Below are 17,174 nucleotides of genomic sequence, written 5' to 3'. Positions count from 1 at the left end.
CATCTTTCCAAAATGACAACAGATTCTATGGTGTTCAGAGTCATCATCACTTGCAAGACTTTTGTGCCTTGTACCCTACTCTTCTTTGGAAGTTCTGGCTTTCTTCGTTTTTGGAAAGACTCACCCAGTGTCCTCCTCTCTGTGTGTTTGCTGCAGGAGGAAAAGCCAAAAACCGGTAATTACCATGGCTTAGTCCCTGAATCCCTACGTAACATTAAGTCCTCCCAAGGTCAGTAAAAATTTGGCCTTGAAAAAGATTACACGACAGCCACTCATATGAAGAAAAAACCATTTGCTCCTCTGTTTCCCACAGAGTTAACGGAATGTATTATGACAGAAACAGAACAAGTCTGCCAGGACCTGGGCAGACAGAACTATCCTTTCACCAACCATAAACAGATCTGCTCTTGAGCTAGAGAGAGTCATAATAGAAATATATATTGCCTTTTATCTTCTTTTCAGTGAGTAGAGTGAAGTGTCAGGAGTTATTGGTTTAATATCAGCAGAGAAGAAGCTATTTCTTTTTTGAGAGTGTACATAGGTATACACGTAACGGCACACACAACTATACAACTGTTATGCTAACCCGGTTCTTAGTAGCGCTTCTAAAACACATAAAATTGGCCTGATAACATCATCAGTGTATACAGCCTCAAATTGTTCCTGTGGAATCATGTAAGGAGCTGTCTGGGTATTTCTGCTCAAAGAAAAGGGAAAAGGAAGACAACACTTTTACCTCTACTTAACTCACATAAACTTAGTTCAGAAGAATGAGAACACCTAGGGGGCTTAATCGATTATTGACTCTACGTTTACAATGCCCACCAAAATCAATGGGAGGGTGATGTCAAAGACTCGATTGATGCCCCAGATAATGTCTTAAAACTAAGAAACAGAAAGGACAAGTCCTGATCTACTGAATCTTCTATAAACGCTAACTAGGCTCGGAGTAATTTCCCCACAAGCAATTGGAATGTCTTATTTTATGCCACAGCATTTGAGGCTAATAACTCGATTAACCTCCTATCCCCTACTAACTAGATTTATGAAATGCCAAGGGAATCAGCAAAGCATTAAACTTTAGCTTGGGTATAATTACTTTTAAGTGAAAAAATAAAACCATTACCACAAAACTAAGTACTTCCTATATAGCTAAACTCAGACCTTCACAATTTCTAATGTAATATAGGATCTTGGTCAAATATAAACAAAATGGATAAAAAATAACAAGTGATTGATCAACACTTAATAACAAAACAAAGACTGCATTTTATAAGCATTAGTTGAAACTCTAGCTTCAGTTGCCCTTTATTTAATGCTATCCACTGGCCTCAAAACTGAACAATTCATGTTTCAGCAAAGCCACCGAGAGGATGTGAATAGAACTGAACTAGGATACAGTTTCCCCTATGATAACAAATTTTCCTTTGCCCATTTTCCCTTTTTTTATTGAAAAGAAAAGTAATGAAATGAAAGGAGGAGTATTTCATACTGAAAGTGTTAGCCATTGCTCATTTGGAATAACAGCTTTACTGTTTCAGCAATAAATATGATAGGAATAATAACCCATGAGTGCACGCAAAACTTTTATAACTTCTTTAGCAATGAATTTGTTTCTCTCTACTCCTAGATCTTATTACTATGAGCATCTGTAGGCATCCTTTCTACAAACATAGTAATTCAGACTCTTTAGCAACATAGCAACACTGACCTTATAGTAATGTCTCAAAGACAAAAAAAAAACAAAAAAACAGAATCAATTAAGAATTGGAGAAAGGATTACCTGAATGCTTGCTGTAGAGCGATTTTTGCGGGTTGTGGTAGTAGCCATTGTAGTGGTGGTTTCCATGACAGTGGTAGACATTTCTGGTGGCATGGAGGTTGTCTGTGTTGTTCCCAAGATTGACGGGACTTCTCCCACCAGCCGGACACTTCCATTGATTTTAATATTGGGGTTGTTCTCAGCTGCCATGTTCAGTACTTTCAAACCATCATAATAGAGCCCAGAGAGCTGGCCTTGGAAGAGACGTCCTTTGTCTTTTCCACCGATGGCTATTTGCGCCTGGGTGTTGAAGATGGTTAACTGCCGGCCTAGTGGGTTGGGTGGAGGAAACATTATTATTCCCATATGTTATCTCTCTTTGCCTTGCCTGGTCTCAATGGACCAGGCATCAAAACAGGCTTCCGTGAACAAATGAAGGGGAGAAAACTGGATAACAAAAATTCAATGGACATTAGCAAGTAACATTTCACTATGTTTATCTCTTCCACTGTCTAGCTGAATATCCTAGATAAGCTGAATAATTCAGTCTCTATTTCATTATTATGAGGAAAGAGAAATCTTGGTTCAAAGATTTGCAGTATTGTGGTCTTCTTGGGTATGTAGTTGTGGATGACAGAAAGTAATCCCCAAATCAAGTGATGACAGTAATAAAGCATAAATACCTATCGCACTAATTTTTAACTACAAAGTCATATAAGGGCAACTAAATAGGATTATAAATGTCAAACAAAAACTCAGTGAGGTGACTCAGAACACTGAATTAAAAAAAAATTGATAAATTAATTGAAATGAAATGAAATTCCAATTAAAAGACTTGGATTCATTGCATACTTATAGAAATGAAGTTTACTCACAAAACACCTCATTTCCTAGAAATCTTCATAATACATACTATTCTATCTATACTTGCTGTTTAATAAACATCATGACAGATAATTTCCTACCTCTTTTAATTTGGGGGAGGAACGGGATTATGGTAACACAACTATATCTCTCCCTAAAACATGGGAAATAAACAGGCATTGATAATGTTTCAGGGGTGGGGGAAAGAAAAAAAATGCCATTCCAAATCAATGAATTTAAAAAAAAGGGGATGGGTATTCAGGAAAAAAGCAACACATAAAATTCCTTAAAACGATAGGCATGTTCATGTGTTGAAGACTATCAGTACTTCAACTTATTTGGAGTCCCATTTGGGGAACCATATTTGTTTTCTGTGAATAGAAAACTATCAGAATGAAATCATGACAGAATAGAGTTGAGAATAGTGCAACTCAACTGATCTTCTTCCCAACTACCTCTACTTAAAAAAGCCTCTCTTAAATGCTAGATCTTTCCCAGAAAAATACAAACAGCTTTTTAAGGCTAAGCAATTCTATGCTATTATTTCTTCAGATTATTTCCTTCTGCTTTTCCATATGGAGAAGGGGGAGAGACTTATTAATGGAATTAAATATATCCTTTTTGAGTTTTTCTTAAGTCAGGAATCAAACAATATTCCACTCATTCTTAATCTAATCACTTGCATTATTTTAGCTATAAATGGCTGGAATGTTCTGTTATTCCTGCCTGCTTATTAAAAGGGAGTCTATTTTTAAAAGACTAGGTTTTTCCCCCACCATCTCTGATATGAATAGAGGCATACTGTGATCTTTGGGCTTTTAACCTCTACCACTATTACACGGTCTTTAAATCTCCACGATGATTAGCTATCCTTGAATTTCTAGTGTATAATGTGGAATGCCTTCTGAATGTATAATAAGGGATGAAATGGAAGCGTCAGAGAAGGGAAAATGTATCTGCTCAGAAGGAACTCTTTATACAAGAGTCAGTTCTGCCCATGGCTCATGGGGTAACTCTTAAGGGCATATTAGTTAAGAATGATTTATGAATAATACCTTTTTGGAAGCTTCAAATACTGCAGTATGGAGAATTGGCCAAAGAATTTTGTTATAGTGAAAATGATCTGCACTCTATAAAAATATTTGGAGCATGGAAATGTTATCTGTTGGATTTGATAACAGAATTGTCCAGATCCTAAAGGAACAATCAAAATAGATCTAATAGGTTTCCATTATTTTCCCACCAATTCCTTCAGTGCCTAGTGCACATGCATCATCGCCTGTCCTTTGGCCTCTCATTTCTCACATAAGATGCAGCAAAATGTTCAGTGCACAATAAAACTGGATAATGGCCTGGAGCTCAACTCTCTTTACTGTTATTTCTTTGACAACAGCTTTTTCTAGGGGGGCTAAGCTTACTGCAAAAGAAATGTCATGATAGAAGGGGAGAATAATACACCCTCAACCTTGCATAGACATTTGTGGGCAGCTTAACATGATAAAGAAGGAGCTGCCTAAAAGGAGATCTCTAGAACTCAATTCAGTAGCTTACACTAGAGAGCCCCAATGTCAAGCTATCCCTTCCATTCACATAACTGTTGGCCAACCATAATATTTATTCATCTCCTTTTTTGAATATGCTCTAGCACTGATGATCAATGAATAGGGATAGCTAGTTATAGGTAAGAAATTTTATATTTCTAGTATTTCTGAAAGTACTTCACATCTGTAATGGTCCTTACCTTATTTTCCTAGTGATATTATTCTGCCAGTTATTACAAATAAAGAGGGTCAGGGAGAATTGAAATGCAAAGTTGAATTACAATGGCTAGAAACGTTGGATCTCCTTCATTCCAGTTGCCAGAGTGTACTGCATAAAAGGGTCTTTGTTTGAAACTAACCCAAGCATGGAGAAGGGCAAGACATGTTTCCTGGGCCACAGGATGAAGCCACTGCTCCATGTCCTGTTATTGCTGCATTCTCAGAGAGATCTAATGGTTTCTTGAGAACAAGACACTGGTGGAGTGAAATAGGGAAGGAGGTGGTCTATCCTTCAGTTCTCCGTCATGTCGCGTAGGAAGTGTGTGGGTTTTTGTTTGCTTGTCTGATTCATAGTCTATGTCTAGCTAGATCTGTTTTGTTTTTGTTTTGTTTTGTTTGCTGTTTCCGGATCCTTTCCTAGCCCTTTGTACCTTGGATTGGGTAGTTAAGAGTAAAGCGGGCAGTCACTAAAGTAAGAGTGGGAAACTGAGTCTCCTGTCAGCTCTTCCTGTGATCAATTTACCTCTCTCAGCCAAGCAGGGGTAAGTGAGTAACTGAAAACTGGCCTCTCCCTCTGAAGGGTTATTATAAGGGGCAGACTGGGGTAAGTTTTATCATTTGCCCCAGATTTCTCAAAATCAATATCAGACCTCATTATTGTCATTCATTATGATAATTTTTTTATAATAAGTAACTATGATATCTATATCTATATCCTAATCTAAGAATTGTTCTATCATCCATAATACTAAATTTGGTTATACTAGCACAGGGTTTGTAGCAGGTTACTCTCTGCTTTGTTTTGGGTGCCCATCTTCTTGGAAGTCATTATTGTTACCTCATTTGGATATCAAGTTCACATACTGCTTAAATTAAATCTTTGCACGTCTCCAGTCAGTGTTGCACAAAGACTAATTAATTAAACCTCAGAACACCCTTGGGGAATAGGCAGTATTATTTCTCCTCTCCCCAGATGGGAAATCTGAGATATAAAGAGGTTAAGTGGATTGTCTAAGGTCAGAAAGTATCAGTCAATAGTAGACAGAGCCAGAAAACAGACTCAGGAATGCTGTGACCCAGATCTCTTCTCCAATGACAAAAATAACTCCAAAGAGGCATTCCAAGTGCTTCCTGATACGTCTGCCTATTCATCCTTCCATCTTTACCCTTTTTTAACTCGTTGTCTTTACAAGGTCTTTTGGTATATATTTTCGACTCCTTTTGAAGGAAAGGTTAGCTAGACAGAGGAAGGGGTAAAGCAATAGAATGAATAGATGTTACTCACCCAAAGCATTAAAAAAAGTAATTTCAGTTAAAATGGTGTAGAAGAGAAAACCTCCAAGTTTGCAAACAACCATTTTCAATATTATATGCATATATAAATACATACATATTTGGTTAAGAAACTAGAAAGCCGCCCTCCATCCCACGTGACCCACCCTGCCCCCTCGGATTTGTTGGCCTTTCGTCCTTCTATATGAAAGCCAACTGATAACAATGCTATCAGAAGGAAAACTAAAAGCCTATTCATAACTTTATAATGGTTTATACAAATGAAAACGCCTGGCATGCTCTTAAACTTAGAGTTCAAAAGGCGATGGAGTAAAAGAAAATATTATTAACATAAAATTGAAAGAAAAAAAAGTTCTCTCAGGCACATGAGACTCAGACATGCATATCTAGTTTTCTTCTCCTTTTTAAAAAGTGAGGCAATCATAGTCTTTAGTGTTAAAGGGACTTTATGAGCTGGTGATTACTAACCAAAATTATTTGCTTTTTAGAGTTATTCTTAATTTATTTTTAATTAGACCACATACGTTAAAAACAGGGCAAACAGTTAAGACTCAGTGAGGATTTTCCGTGTTTAAGGGTCTAAATGTTGTCACCCAACTTAAAACTGTAATTAAGTTTGCTTAAGTTGCATATTAATATATTCAATTGCTTTTTATGTATCACTCAATCAAATCTCTACGAATTTTAAGGACTCACTGAAGGTCTTGAGACAAGAGTAGCTTGTACTGGCTCAGGAAAGAAGGGACTACATAGCTTCCGGAAACAGAGAATTTTCTTCATTGAAAGATAATAGTTTATATCCTAGCAAACAGAAGCCACACAGAAAATTCTAACATCAGGTATAACCGCTGCCCTCTTTTATTAACAAAGTGGTTGTTTTCTACAGCAAATCACAACTGCTGTTTTGCCTTTCATGAGCCTTTCTTTTCCAACTCATTGTCTTAGCCACTTGCACTTTTGTTGCATAAATATCAAACACATAAGGGTATTACACAACCAAAGTGTAAAAAAAGCTTTTCTTTTCTTTCTTTTTTTTTTTTTTTTAGTTTCAGCAAACAACTAGGACACAATTAACCTCTTATGAAACACTTTTGCCTCTGTTAAGTTTGAATCTAAAGGCAAAATTCATCTTTCTCATTCTTTCTTCATTTAAAAACAAATGTTAGAAAACACTGCTCCCCTTATAACATTTGTCTTAAGCAGTTTAAGTTACAAGAGTAGATCTGCTGATTTTTTTAGTTATCCACGCTGGAGAGTAAAGCCAAAACAGCCTCAAGATGTAAGTTTAAAGAGTACTTTTGAAATTTCTTTAGAAAGCTTTGGTATAAGAGGTAATTTAAAACAAATTAACAAATAATGTCATGCAGTGGTTAAATTGCCATAATACATTTCTTTTTTTAGAGGTTCCTGGAATTTCTTGTTTGTGGTTGTCACGCTGATAGCAAGCTAGATGTTAGTCCCTTTAACTGTATTTTAATGGCAATGTATTATAGCATGATTTATCAACATATGGCAGGTGGAAGCTGACACAAATTATAATGAAAATTAAAACAGTCATTTATGCAGCAGGCGATTATCATTTAAGGAACATTTATTTGCAGGCTTTAAAAATGAGGGTTTAGAATCAAATGATTTTAAAATGAAAGTTTTAACGACGGTTACCTTTTTCCTGCAGCCACTCCTCTACGGGCCGGTTATATTTGAAGGGGATTTTCTGTTTTACCATTTGGAAGCGTTCATTATCAGTGTTGCCTTTAAAGTTTAAAAAACAGCTTAAAAAACAATCTGAAAAGTCAATACGTCATTAAAAAACATCCTAGGTTTTTGGTTTGTTTATGAAGTTTTTAGAGATAGATATCAATTTATCTTTAGTAGAGGTGGAGTTGAAGTCACTCTGCCCTTGGTTGACAGGGTTGAGGTCAGGAGACTCTTAGCTATGCAGTGCTCCATCATGTTTTGGAAATGTGGCATGGGATGGGAATTAGAGCTTTGGCTATTTATAGAAATGGGTTTACCTTCACTATTCTCCATCTCACCCCAACCACATCATGATTGGGTCAATGGAAGCACAAGGATTTTCTTGGTTTGTGAGTAATTTGCCTGCCAGACCAGCTTCATCTGTGGTAGGGGACCCCCAGTGTCTTAGTCACGCATGATCTGCTCTCAAGGTACTAGACCTTATCAGAAGCATGGGGTCACGTACTTCCTTATTCTCCTCTCAGTGTTTATAACTGCTCTACCTTCTGGTGGAGGGAAAGACCATTTAAGCCTTGAATGGCCAAGGGAGACTTCTTACTCCATAAAGGAGACCCTGGCATCCTACCAGGTATGTTAAATAGATGGAGTATTATAGATGGTTCTTTACATTTCTATTTCTCTGCCCAGACTTGTTCTACATTTTAAAAAAGAAAACACAAAGTAAATATTTGTAAATCAAAGCAGCTATAAATATAGGTATAGAGTATTGGCAGACTTTTAAGCACCTACATTTTATTACTACTAATAAATGCAAGCTTTATAGGTTTATCTAGTCTCTCTCTCTTAACTTTCTATAAGAGGTCCTTTCTGAACAAGTATCTATTCATAAAGCCTGTTTGGGATACTTCCTCCAAGCATGAAATACCTAATTAGTTTCAAACCTCAAACATAACGCTTTTAACTGCTACTATGCCCCCTTATTCCTTTTGTAACTGTTGTTCCCACCCCTGGATGGTTTGTCTAATTAGGACAGATTTGGAGAGCAGTATTGTGGAGATATACCCCTAATGAATATGCTTCAAATCACAAAATAATGAAGCCACGCTTTGGGAACTGTTCTATCTCATCAACCAACCTCACAGTGATCAAAAACTAGTGAATTCTAATTCATGACTTTTCACTCGTAGCCCTATATCGGAACTTAGGGAATCCCATTCCAAACTGCCAACATTAAAAATGAAATCAAAATCTTAAAAAAAGGTGTCTTGGAAATCATCTACAAAGAAGTCTAAAAGCCAGAAAGAACATGAGGATTAAATATAGCATCAGACCAAGTGAGTAGAACGTGACCGTGGCACTTCAATCTTAGGGCCACCTTCCTATAGAAGTTATTATTGACATGTGACTAACCTGGTACCTGCTTTCCATGAGGTGCAACATGGGAAAGGGCTGGCCATGCTGGGAGATGTTTCCAAGATTCCCCATTCATTTCTGCTATGAACAAATGATCTTAAGAAGCTGACTCATTCTCATTCCCAAGGAATAAAAAAACTAATAACAAAAACATGAACAACAAAAACAAAGCTCGTGAAAGAGACAACAATGGGTATGTTTCCAGCCTACATCATGGGATCTTATGTGGCTGGGATAAAACATAATATATTAGCATATCAAAGAATAAATTACAATGAATGGAATATTATTTCTCATAGAAAAAAGTTGGGGGGAGAAGGTGTAGGTAAGGAGAAAAAAAAAACAGAAAGGCAACTTCTTGGTGTTTCCATAAGCTCATGGTGAAAGAAATTAATTTTATCTTTTAATACAGTTACCAATTAGAGATTATTATAATGATCCTCCCTGGTAGATTTGGGGATTCAGAACTCTATTAATCAAAAATAAAGTTGGGTAAACTCTCACATGTCTTCATAGAAAAGGAGCATGCACTTTTCTGAGAAGAACCTATATCTCGTACTCTTAATCCTACCCTAAAGAAGACAGATAACACAAGGGATATCATCCATCTTCATAAGCTTTGACCCCTCTCAAGTTTTAGTTACAACAAAGTGTTATATTGAAAAATGGCAAATGGGTTGTGCTAGATTCATCTTAAATATATTCTATTACTTTGGGTTTTCTGTAACTGTTGTTGGTTGCAACATTAAATATAGTCATAACCTTCACTCCACTCACTGTGGAATGGATTAGTGAAGTCTGTAACAAATATCAAACTAAATATTCTTAGAAACATGCAGACAAAATCAGAAGTATCCAAAATTCCCAACTGCCAGAGTTATATATGCACTAAATTAATTCAATAAGAAGATGCAATGACTTACTTCCTTGGAATACAGAGGGACTCTTTGTCCTCCTAAGCATCCCCTCCCCATACACTCTCTTTCAAACCTAAAGCTCCATAGGAAATCATTTTGAGGCATGGTACAGGCTAGAAAAAGAGAAAAGTATGTTGGATAATCAATAAGTGATATGTTGGGAGGACAGCATAGCCATGATTCAACCTTAGACCCATCGGAAAGTGAAAGAGAGAGAGTCATTCTTCTCCATCTCAGCTTTAAAGACATTTAGAAAAAAGTTTTAAGTTTTCCACACCAGATTCATAGCATCTGGCATACTGTTAAAAGTTGTGAAAGATGGAAGGTCATTTGGAAAACCAAATTGGTTTAAATTGCCACATTAACATTGTTCTTAGTCTCTTTTCATGTTCTTGTTGGTTTTTATTTTAATTTATCTCAGACATTAGTAAGAACTGTTTTAGAAACATGTGCATGAGAATGAGTTCATTTGCCCCAAGCCCCATTTTGCTAGATTGACTGAAAAGTAAACAACCTTCTAAACATAAGAATCCATACACAGGGACTACCCTGAAAGCTGAGCAAACCTTGTCAAATTCATATACATTCACATTAAATCCTTAATGACATTCAGTTGTACATTTCATATAGCAACAAGTATAAAAATTTGAACAAAGAGTGAAATCAATTCTTCAACAGAAAGTAATGATATCCTCAAGAAAGAATGGCCTTATGCATAGTAATGTCATGTCACTAGAAATAAGCATATGTGCCTTACTAATCAGACCAAAATGTAATGACCATACTTCTCAAACACACTGAGAAATCTATAAATTGCACCATGAGATCTTCAAATAGACATTTCTTAAATTACTTATATGGATCTGACACTCACCTACATAGAACTAAATTTTAGAAAAAAGAAAACTAGTCACATTTTATTCTGTTTAAAATAAAAGCGTGTGTATGTGTGTGTCCCCATGCATTTTTTTATTAGAAATTGAGTTTTTTAATGCCACTGGCCTCCTACATTCATTTGCATTTGTATCAGTGGTTCTATTATCAAGTATTTCAACTCCGGGAGACACATCTAACATGCACTGTTGAATTATAATATTGTGAAGAGCAGAATACTCTGAGGTGAAATTATTAAGGCCCAACTGGTTCACACAGAGCTCCAACCTTCATTCAGAAATACTTCATGTTTTCTACATTTGAGCAAATCCATTTAGGATAAAAAAAAAGAGAACAGAGTAAGGAAGACAAAGAAAGCAAGTTGACCCTCCAACAATTTCCCAATACATCAGTCTCTCTTTGCAGTCCCAAAGGAGTAAATTTGCAATATGTTGTCAGTCCCAAAGGAATTAATATTTTTTAAATTGAAGAATGGAATGATAGAGAGAACTTCTGTATAGCACAGAAAGTGACTTTTATGAGACCTTTATTATCATTATCTATTGGTCCAAGCACAGATCCTATTCATTAGCTATTACACTTATTTTCTGTAAGCCATAATCAATACAGCACAGGAGTTAAGACCATGGGCTTTGGAAACAAATTTGGCTTTGAGTTCTAACATTAGCATTCAATAGCTGTGTGATCTCATGCAAGTGACTTGGCCTCAGTTTCCCCATTTCCCAATTCACCGTAGGATGTAGTATAGTATAATAAGATGTAGGGTATATACAGAACTTGGGATATGAAAAACATTCATGTTTTGCAAACTATTATTAATATGATTCAGTTCTTTCCTAATGATCTAGGGGAAGCACAGATTCCAGGGTGTACTTCTAACACCTCAGAACTTTACCAGGACTCCATTCAAAACATGGCCATCTTCCATTTTGTCCCACAAAGATTATCTTCCAAAGATCAACAAGCCATAGAAAATGAAACATCCTGAATATCCCCCAAATCTCCTAGCTGTTGCTTTTTATATTTCTGAGTCTTCTAAAATATACTTAGCTAACCCCATTTCCAAAACAAAGTGGGTTTCTAAAACCACTGAAAGTAAAAGAGCAATTCAGACACTGACAGATGCGATTTCTTGGTCCAGCCACAGATAATGATGATATACTGCTGCGAAGTTGAGGAAGAGTGTCTTAAAGGTTCTGGCAATTTGCACCAGGCTGGCAGAAAATGCTTTCTTGCAGGTAGCCTATAAATACCATCTGATATGTTGTCAAGCACATGGACATGCTAATAGGAATACTGTAACAACATTCATCTGTGCAAAATTAATGCCAGAGGTACTTTTTACATTTTGTTTTGAGTCCTAGAATAAAAGAGAAGTTTTCTTTATTGTTTTGTTAGACACTAAAAAATGAAACCATGGGTCTAATGAACAAAGAATGAATATTATGAATTAGAGCCAGAGGCAAGAGAAAATCAATGTGAGTAGGCTCAAGCAGTAGGGCATTTCAGAGGTTCTTACGATGTCTCTCTCCCCAAACAACACTTTGAGTTTCAAAGCAAATAGAAGACACTAAAGAAAAGGAATTGGTGAAACTCTCTAAGCTCAGCTATGGTCTTGTTCCTGATGTTGACCCAGATGAACTCTCTCAGAGTCAACAAGGGGGCTGTTGTCTACCCAAAGGGCATCTAGAATGTTTGGCCACTTGTAAGTAGTGGATGGACTGCAACAAAAAAAACAAATATCTGTTATTTATAAAGTGCCTTTCAACCAAAGAGCTCAAAATGCAATTATAAGCATCATCTCATTAATCCTCAAATACACCTTTGAGGTTGAAGGAAAAAGAACTATTTATATGTTATGAGCCTTGATCCTTTCATGTGCCAAGGTAAAGAAATTAATCTCTTAGAGCAGAAAACTGATGGGCTGGGGGAAGTGAATTAATAGATCCAGAGCACAAGGGCATTATTAAGTAAGCAAGCTTCTTCAGACTCACTTAGGTGGTTCTGTGAGCCAAGGGAACCACCTTTCCCAAGTGATGAGATGTCTGCTCCTGGACAGTAGTGCGGGTCACCCAGGCATACCCTGACTTGGCCAATGTGTTGGCCCACACTGTCTCATTGCTTTAGATATGTTCAGAAATGGAAAACATATGTGGAAAGGCATATCATTTCCTTCCTATATCAAAGTCCTTGTATTGATACACCATTTCTAGGCTACAGGGGTTAAGTGTCTGAAGCAAAGATGACTCAGACATGAGTGAAAAGAGCACTGGCTGTGGAGTCAGACTCTGGATGAAATCCTATCTCAGATATTTACCATTTCTGTGAACTTGAACAATTGACACTCTAGATGAGTCTCAGAGTTTCTTCACTTGTCTAAAAAAATGAAGATAACAATATCTTTGTTACAAGGTTTTATACAAATTAAATTCAATAATCCAGGCAAGGACTTAGTTTATGAGGAGTTGAAAGAGGTTGGGAATGGGGAGGGTCTGTGATTTACTTTAATTCTCAGGATCTTTCCCTAACACATATTGGAAAATGAGGACCGTGTTAGAGATGTACCCCTGGTGTTTTATATCCAGGTATCCAAGTGACCATGTTTCTATACCTTGACCTTTGTTCCTGGCCAAGATGATTTTTTGTGCAGATATGCTAACACTGAACTTCTCTTTCATATCCCAAGTCTAATTGAAAGTGCCATTTCTGTTGAATTGTAATTATACTGACAACCATTTGCCTGGATGCAACAATTAGAACATATATCACAATTCCCTATCCTTTTCCTGCACATTGAGGCCATTCTCAACTCTCTTCCTAAAGCTCATTTCCCATGGAATTTCTCCTCCTTGCTCCTCATCCATCAATGATACTTTCAATCCCAGGAATATTAATAAAACAGGGTCCAGGTGACTGCAATATCTTTATTTCATAATTTAAGGGGATATTTTCAAGCAATTTCTAATAGAATCTGCTTCAGTACGATAGGTCTATGTAACATCTATTCTTTAAGAGCCACTTTCAAAAATGACATGCTATAAATTAAAATATAAATTGACTATAAAATTCGATTTGCTTCCACGATTATTTCAAAATGTGCACTAAAGCTAGACTAGTCAATTTCAATGGCTGAATTTTGTCTAGTTCCTTTCTGGTAAACATGTTTAAAATATCTATGCCTCAGTGTGCTTTTAAGCTTTAATTTCTCCGTATATAAAATAAGGATTATAATAATAACTACAACATAGGGTTGTCTTGAGAACTAAATGTGTATAAAGTCCTTAGTACAGTATGTGGCACAACTGAAGCGTTCAATAAATGGCTTATTACTATTTGTTGCTACTGTGGTAACAGTATCTGATTCAAAAGGGTTAAACTCAAATGGAGGTAAACTTACAAGAATTACTTCACTACACAATTTTTAATGTCAAATCTTTTCAAATTTCCTTTCAACATAAAGCCTTAATGTCCGGTCTTCAACCATTTGACATATGATCCCTTCCAGATTCCCCCAGGTGCCTTTCTTCTTATCACTTATTTCCTCCTTGTTGCAAAAGCCACGGTGTTATTTTGGGGTCATCCTTCCCTGTGATCCATGCATTCCTGCATGTCCACCCTCTGTGTCACCGTGTGTCTCTTGAATCTTGGTTTCTTTCATTTCTTTCTAGCAACATTCCTCTCTCCACTCCCTATCCCCTTCCATTCCTCTCATGCAGAGGAAATCAAACTCAGTGTTTTTAAAGGTAGAATGTTAGAATATTTGGTGCAAAAAGATCATGTATGTGTGATGTTCCTATACAGTTCAGATTATAAGTAGGAAGTTTGGAAGGATAATTTCAATGGGCAACAAATAAAAACATTTTCATACTCATGAGTAGGAAAGTCACACCAAAATCAACATGTCTGATGCCATAATAAACTGATGGTGTAGTAATCCTAGATCTTATGGAATCCTGGTATTTATAAATTATAGGTCTTTTGGACCAACTTTAAACCTCATGCCTACAAATGAATATATTATTCCCAAGGGATCTAAAGATCACAATCACTGTATCGTGTAACACGCACCCTTGACCTGGTTAATATAAGGGTTTGCAACAGTTGTCTAAACAACCGCATCATGGCATTGTCACATATGAGGCTTATTTCCAATTAAAACCCAACAGTTTCTAACTGAATTGCTTCCCCCAAAGTTTGGGCCATCTTGCATTCATGCAATACACTTTATGAATGTCAAAGCAGGACTGCAATTACACCCTATTTAAATGTATTCCTTTTTTGTTTCATAACAGCATTCCAACCTGATAAGAAAATGCTCTAGGTCTTTTGTCTTTTGAGGAGACACATTTCTTAGCTTTATGTCATCTGCACATTTGATAAACATATCTTTGTGCCTTTATTCAAGACCCTGAAAAATGTACAGAATAGGATTATAAGGTGGCTTTATAATATCCACAAATTCTTTGAAATTCCTTACTGTAAGAGATGGAGCTTGATTCTCCAACCTTGCATGTGGGCTCAACTTAGTGACTCAATTCTACAGAATAGGGTACGTTGGAAGTGACAGTGTGTGGCTTGAGGGACTAGATCAAAAAAAAGCACTGTGACTTCTCTCTTTCTCTCCCTCCCTCCCTCCTTTTCCCTCTCCCTCTCAATACCCACTCCAGGGAAGCTAGTGTTATATCATAAGGACACTTAAATCCTTTGGAGAGAATAACATGTCAAGGACCTGAGGCCACCAGATCCTCCATGCCTAGGTAAGTCTTGAGATGACTGCAGCCCCAGTTGCTATCTTGATATCAGCTCGTCAGACACCTTGAGCCAGATCCACTCAAGGAACCTGCTACTAAATCTTGACCTACAGAAACTGTGAGACAGTATGTATTTGCTGTTTTAAGCCACTAAATTTTGGGGTAATTTGTGACACAGCAATAGATACAGGGAAACTAGAAAGCTTCATCTGAGTGTTTCAGCTCAACCAGAAGCAGATCTCCTTAAGATGCTGTTATAGCTCTCTTTATACTATTTCAGGGAAATGAAGATACACTGTGTCCATAACATGCATCTCATCTGCAATTTGTTAATGCCATCCAAACAGAATTAGCCTAGTTCCATAAGACTTGTTTGGATGAGCCCATGCTAGTCCTCAGCCATTATCAGATTCTTTGTTAAATATGGTTAAATGCATCACAATTTTTCTGTTAATTAAAAACACTTGAGAATTTTTATGTTATCAGTCTCAAGTTGAAGAGATTCACCCTTTTATATAATGTAAAACTTGGGACACTTTTCCCAAACTAGTTTTCTATTCTGACTAAGCAAACATTCACAGGGGCTTGGGTTCAATTCCTTAAGCATCTGGGAAATTATTCATGTAAGACCCAGAGATCTGAGCTCCTCTGAGAAACTTTGTTACCATTTGCTCAGCAAAAGATGGACTGGATTTTCCTATTTATTTGGTTTATACCAGCCTTTACATTCTGAGGGAGGATGTGCTGGTGACAGATGAAAATGTGAGGTGAAGGAGTGGGGATGAAGGGGAGTCCACATAACCCCACTGAGGTTCCACTTAAGCAAATGTTTTTATGCTTTATAATTAAAAAGCAGTTTCTGGGTTTCTGGGAGTAGAATTCTTTGGAAATCACAGTTTGTATTTTGAGAGAAGGAGTCTACAATTTTAAGAAAAGGAGTCTACAATTTTAAGGTTGAACAGATTTCAAAGATTATCTAAGAAATATAGTTTCCCTAGTTTAATGTTTCTCAAACTTCCCACTTACATCATTAGCAATATGACTCCATAATGCTAGCATAAGCAAGTATCAGAGAGTAGAGATTTTAAAGATAACCCTCACCCATCAAAGGTATTAATTAAGGAATTGTCTGTACTCCTGTTTGTCTGATTATATGGCATTTCCAAGGATTTTCAAAAAATGAACCAGTTGGCAGCCACACATAATTTAGTGCAAGATTCAAAGGTCAGATATACACTACTGCAATGTGGTACGAGAATCAAAATTTTCCCAGGGAAGAGATGACCTCAGGGAATGCAGCAGTTGTAGTATATCTTGAATTCATACACTGCCTCGTTAACTCTACTTGGCAAATTAATTCAAATTGATTTGTTTGTGAGAACTGCAGCATGGCCTCAAATCTGGCTACAAAGGATAATGATAAACAATGTATGGAGCTCAGAGAAATTGTCTAGAGAAAAGTAGAGATCAGCAAGGGGCTGTTTTTATAGCATAACTGTCTTTGTTAAAAAGAAAAAAGTAAAAAGGAAGAAGATAAGCAAAGGAAAAAAAATGAAGTGAAGAACACAGCTTATATAAATAAAACTCATTTCATAAATAACACCTATATATCACAAATACTCAAAACAAAGGCAGATAAAGTATTTGAAAGTATTCAAAGGGAATATAAAAACAAGATTAAAATTCTTAAAAATGGACATTTAATTTTTAAAAAAGCAATTAACTCAATTCAAGCAAAGTGATAAGACATGCTGAGGAAAAAAAAAAGAAGGCCATGTGATATGGCAGTTAGAGCCAAGATTAATTCCAAAATGTCATATCT

At 36.5% G+C, this 17,174-nt stretch overlaps 1 protein-coding gene across 14 annotated transcripts in view; it reads right to left on the bottom strand.

Annotated features, from left to right (window-relative positions):
* NRXN3 (neurexin 3) overlaps window positions 1-17,174 on the bottom strand; it is a 1,564,009-nt gene that overhangs the window by 147,950 nt on the left and 1,398,885 nt on the right. For 8 of the 14 annotated variants that reach the window (XR_012379101.1, XM_073895668.1, XM_073895661.1 and 5 more), the window contains 2 exons: window positions 7,342-7,431; window positions 1,784-2,091 (listed from right to left, as the gene is read on the bottom strand). Coding sequence is in view for 13 of the 14 variants with exons in the window: in XM_073895668.1 (XP_073751769.1) it covers window positions 1,784-2,091; window positions 7,342-7,431 (398 nt within the window). In the remaining variant the exon portion in view is untranslated. The remainder of the gene's footprint in view (window positions 1-1,783; window positions 2,092-7,341; window positions 7,432-17,174) is intronic. The other 6 variants (XM_073895667.1, XM_073895662.1, XM_073895664.1 and 3 more) reach the window with 1 other exon arrangement.

This window comes from Callorhinus ursinus, unplaced genomic scaffold (assembly GCF_003265705.2).
Source record: "Callorhinus ursinus isolate GAN/ISIS: 27379988/994484 unplaced genomic scaffold, GSC_fseal_2.0 scaffold8, whole genome shotgun sequence".
In the NCBI taxonomy this organism is placed as follows: domain Eukaryota; kingdom Metazoa; phylum Chordata; class Mammalia; order Carnivora; family Otariidae; genus Callorhinus; species Callorhinus ursinus.
Note: the sequence above shows the minus strand (reverse complement) of the source record. Positions and strands in the feature narration are given on the sequence as shown.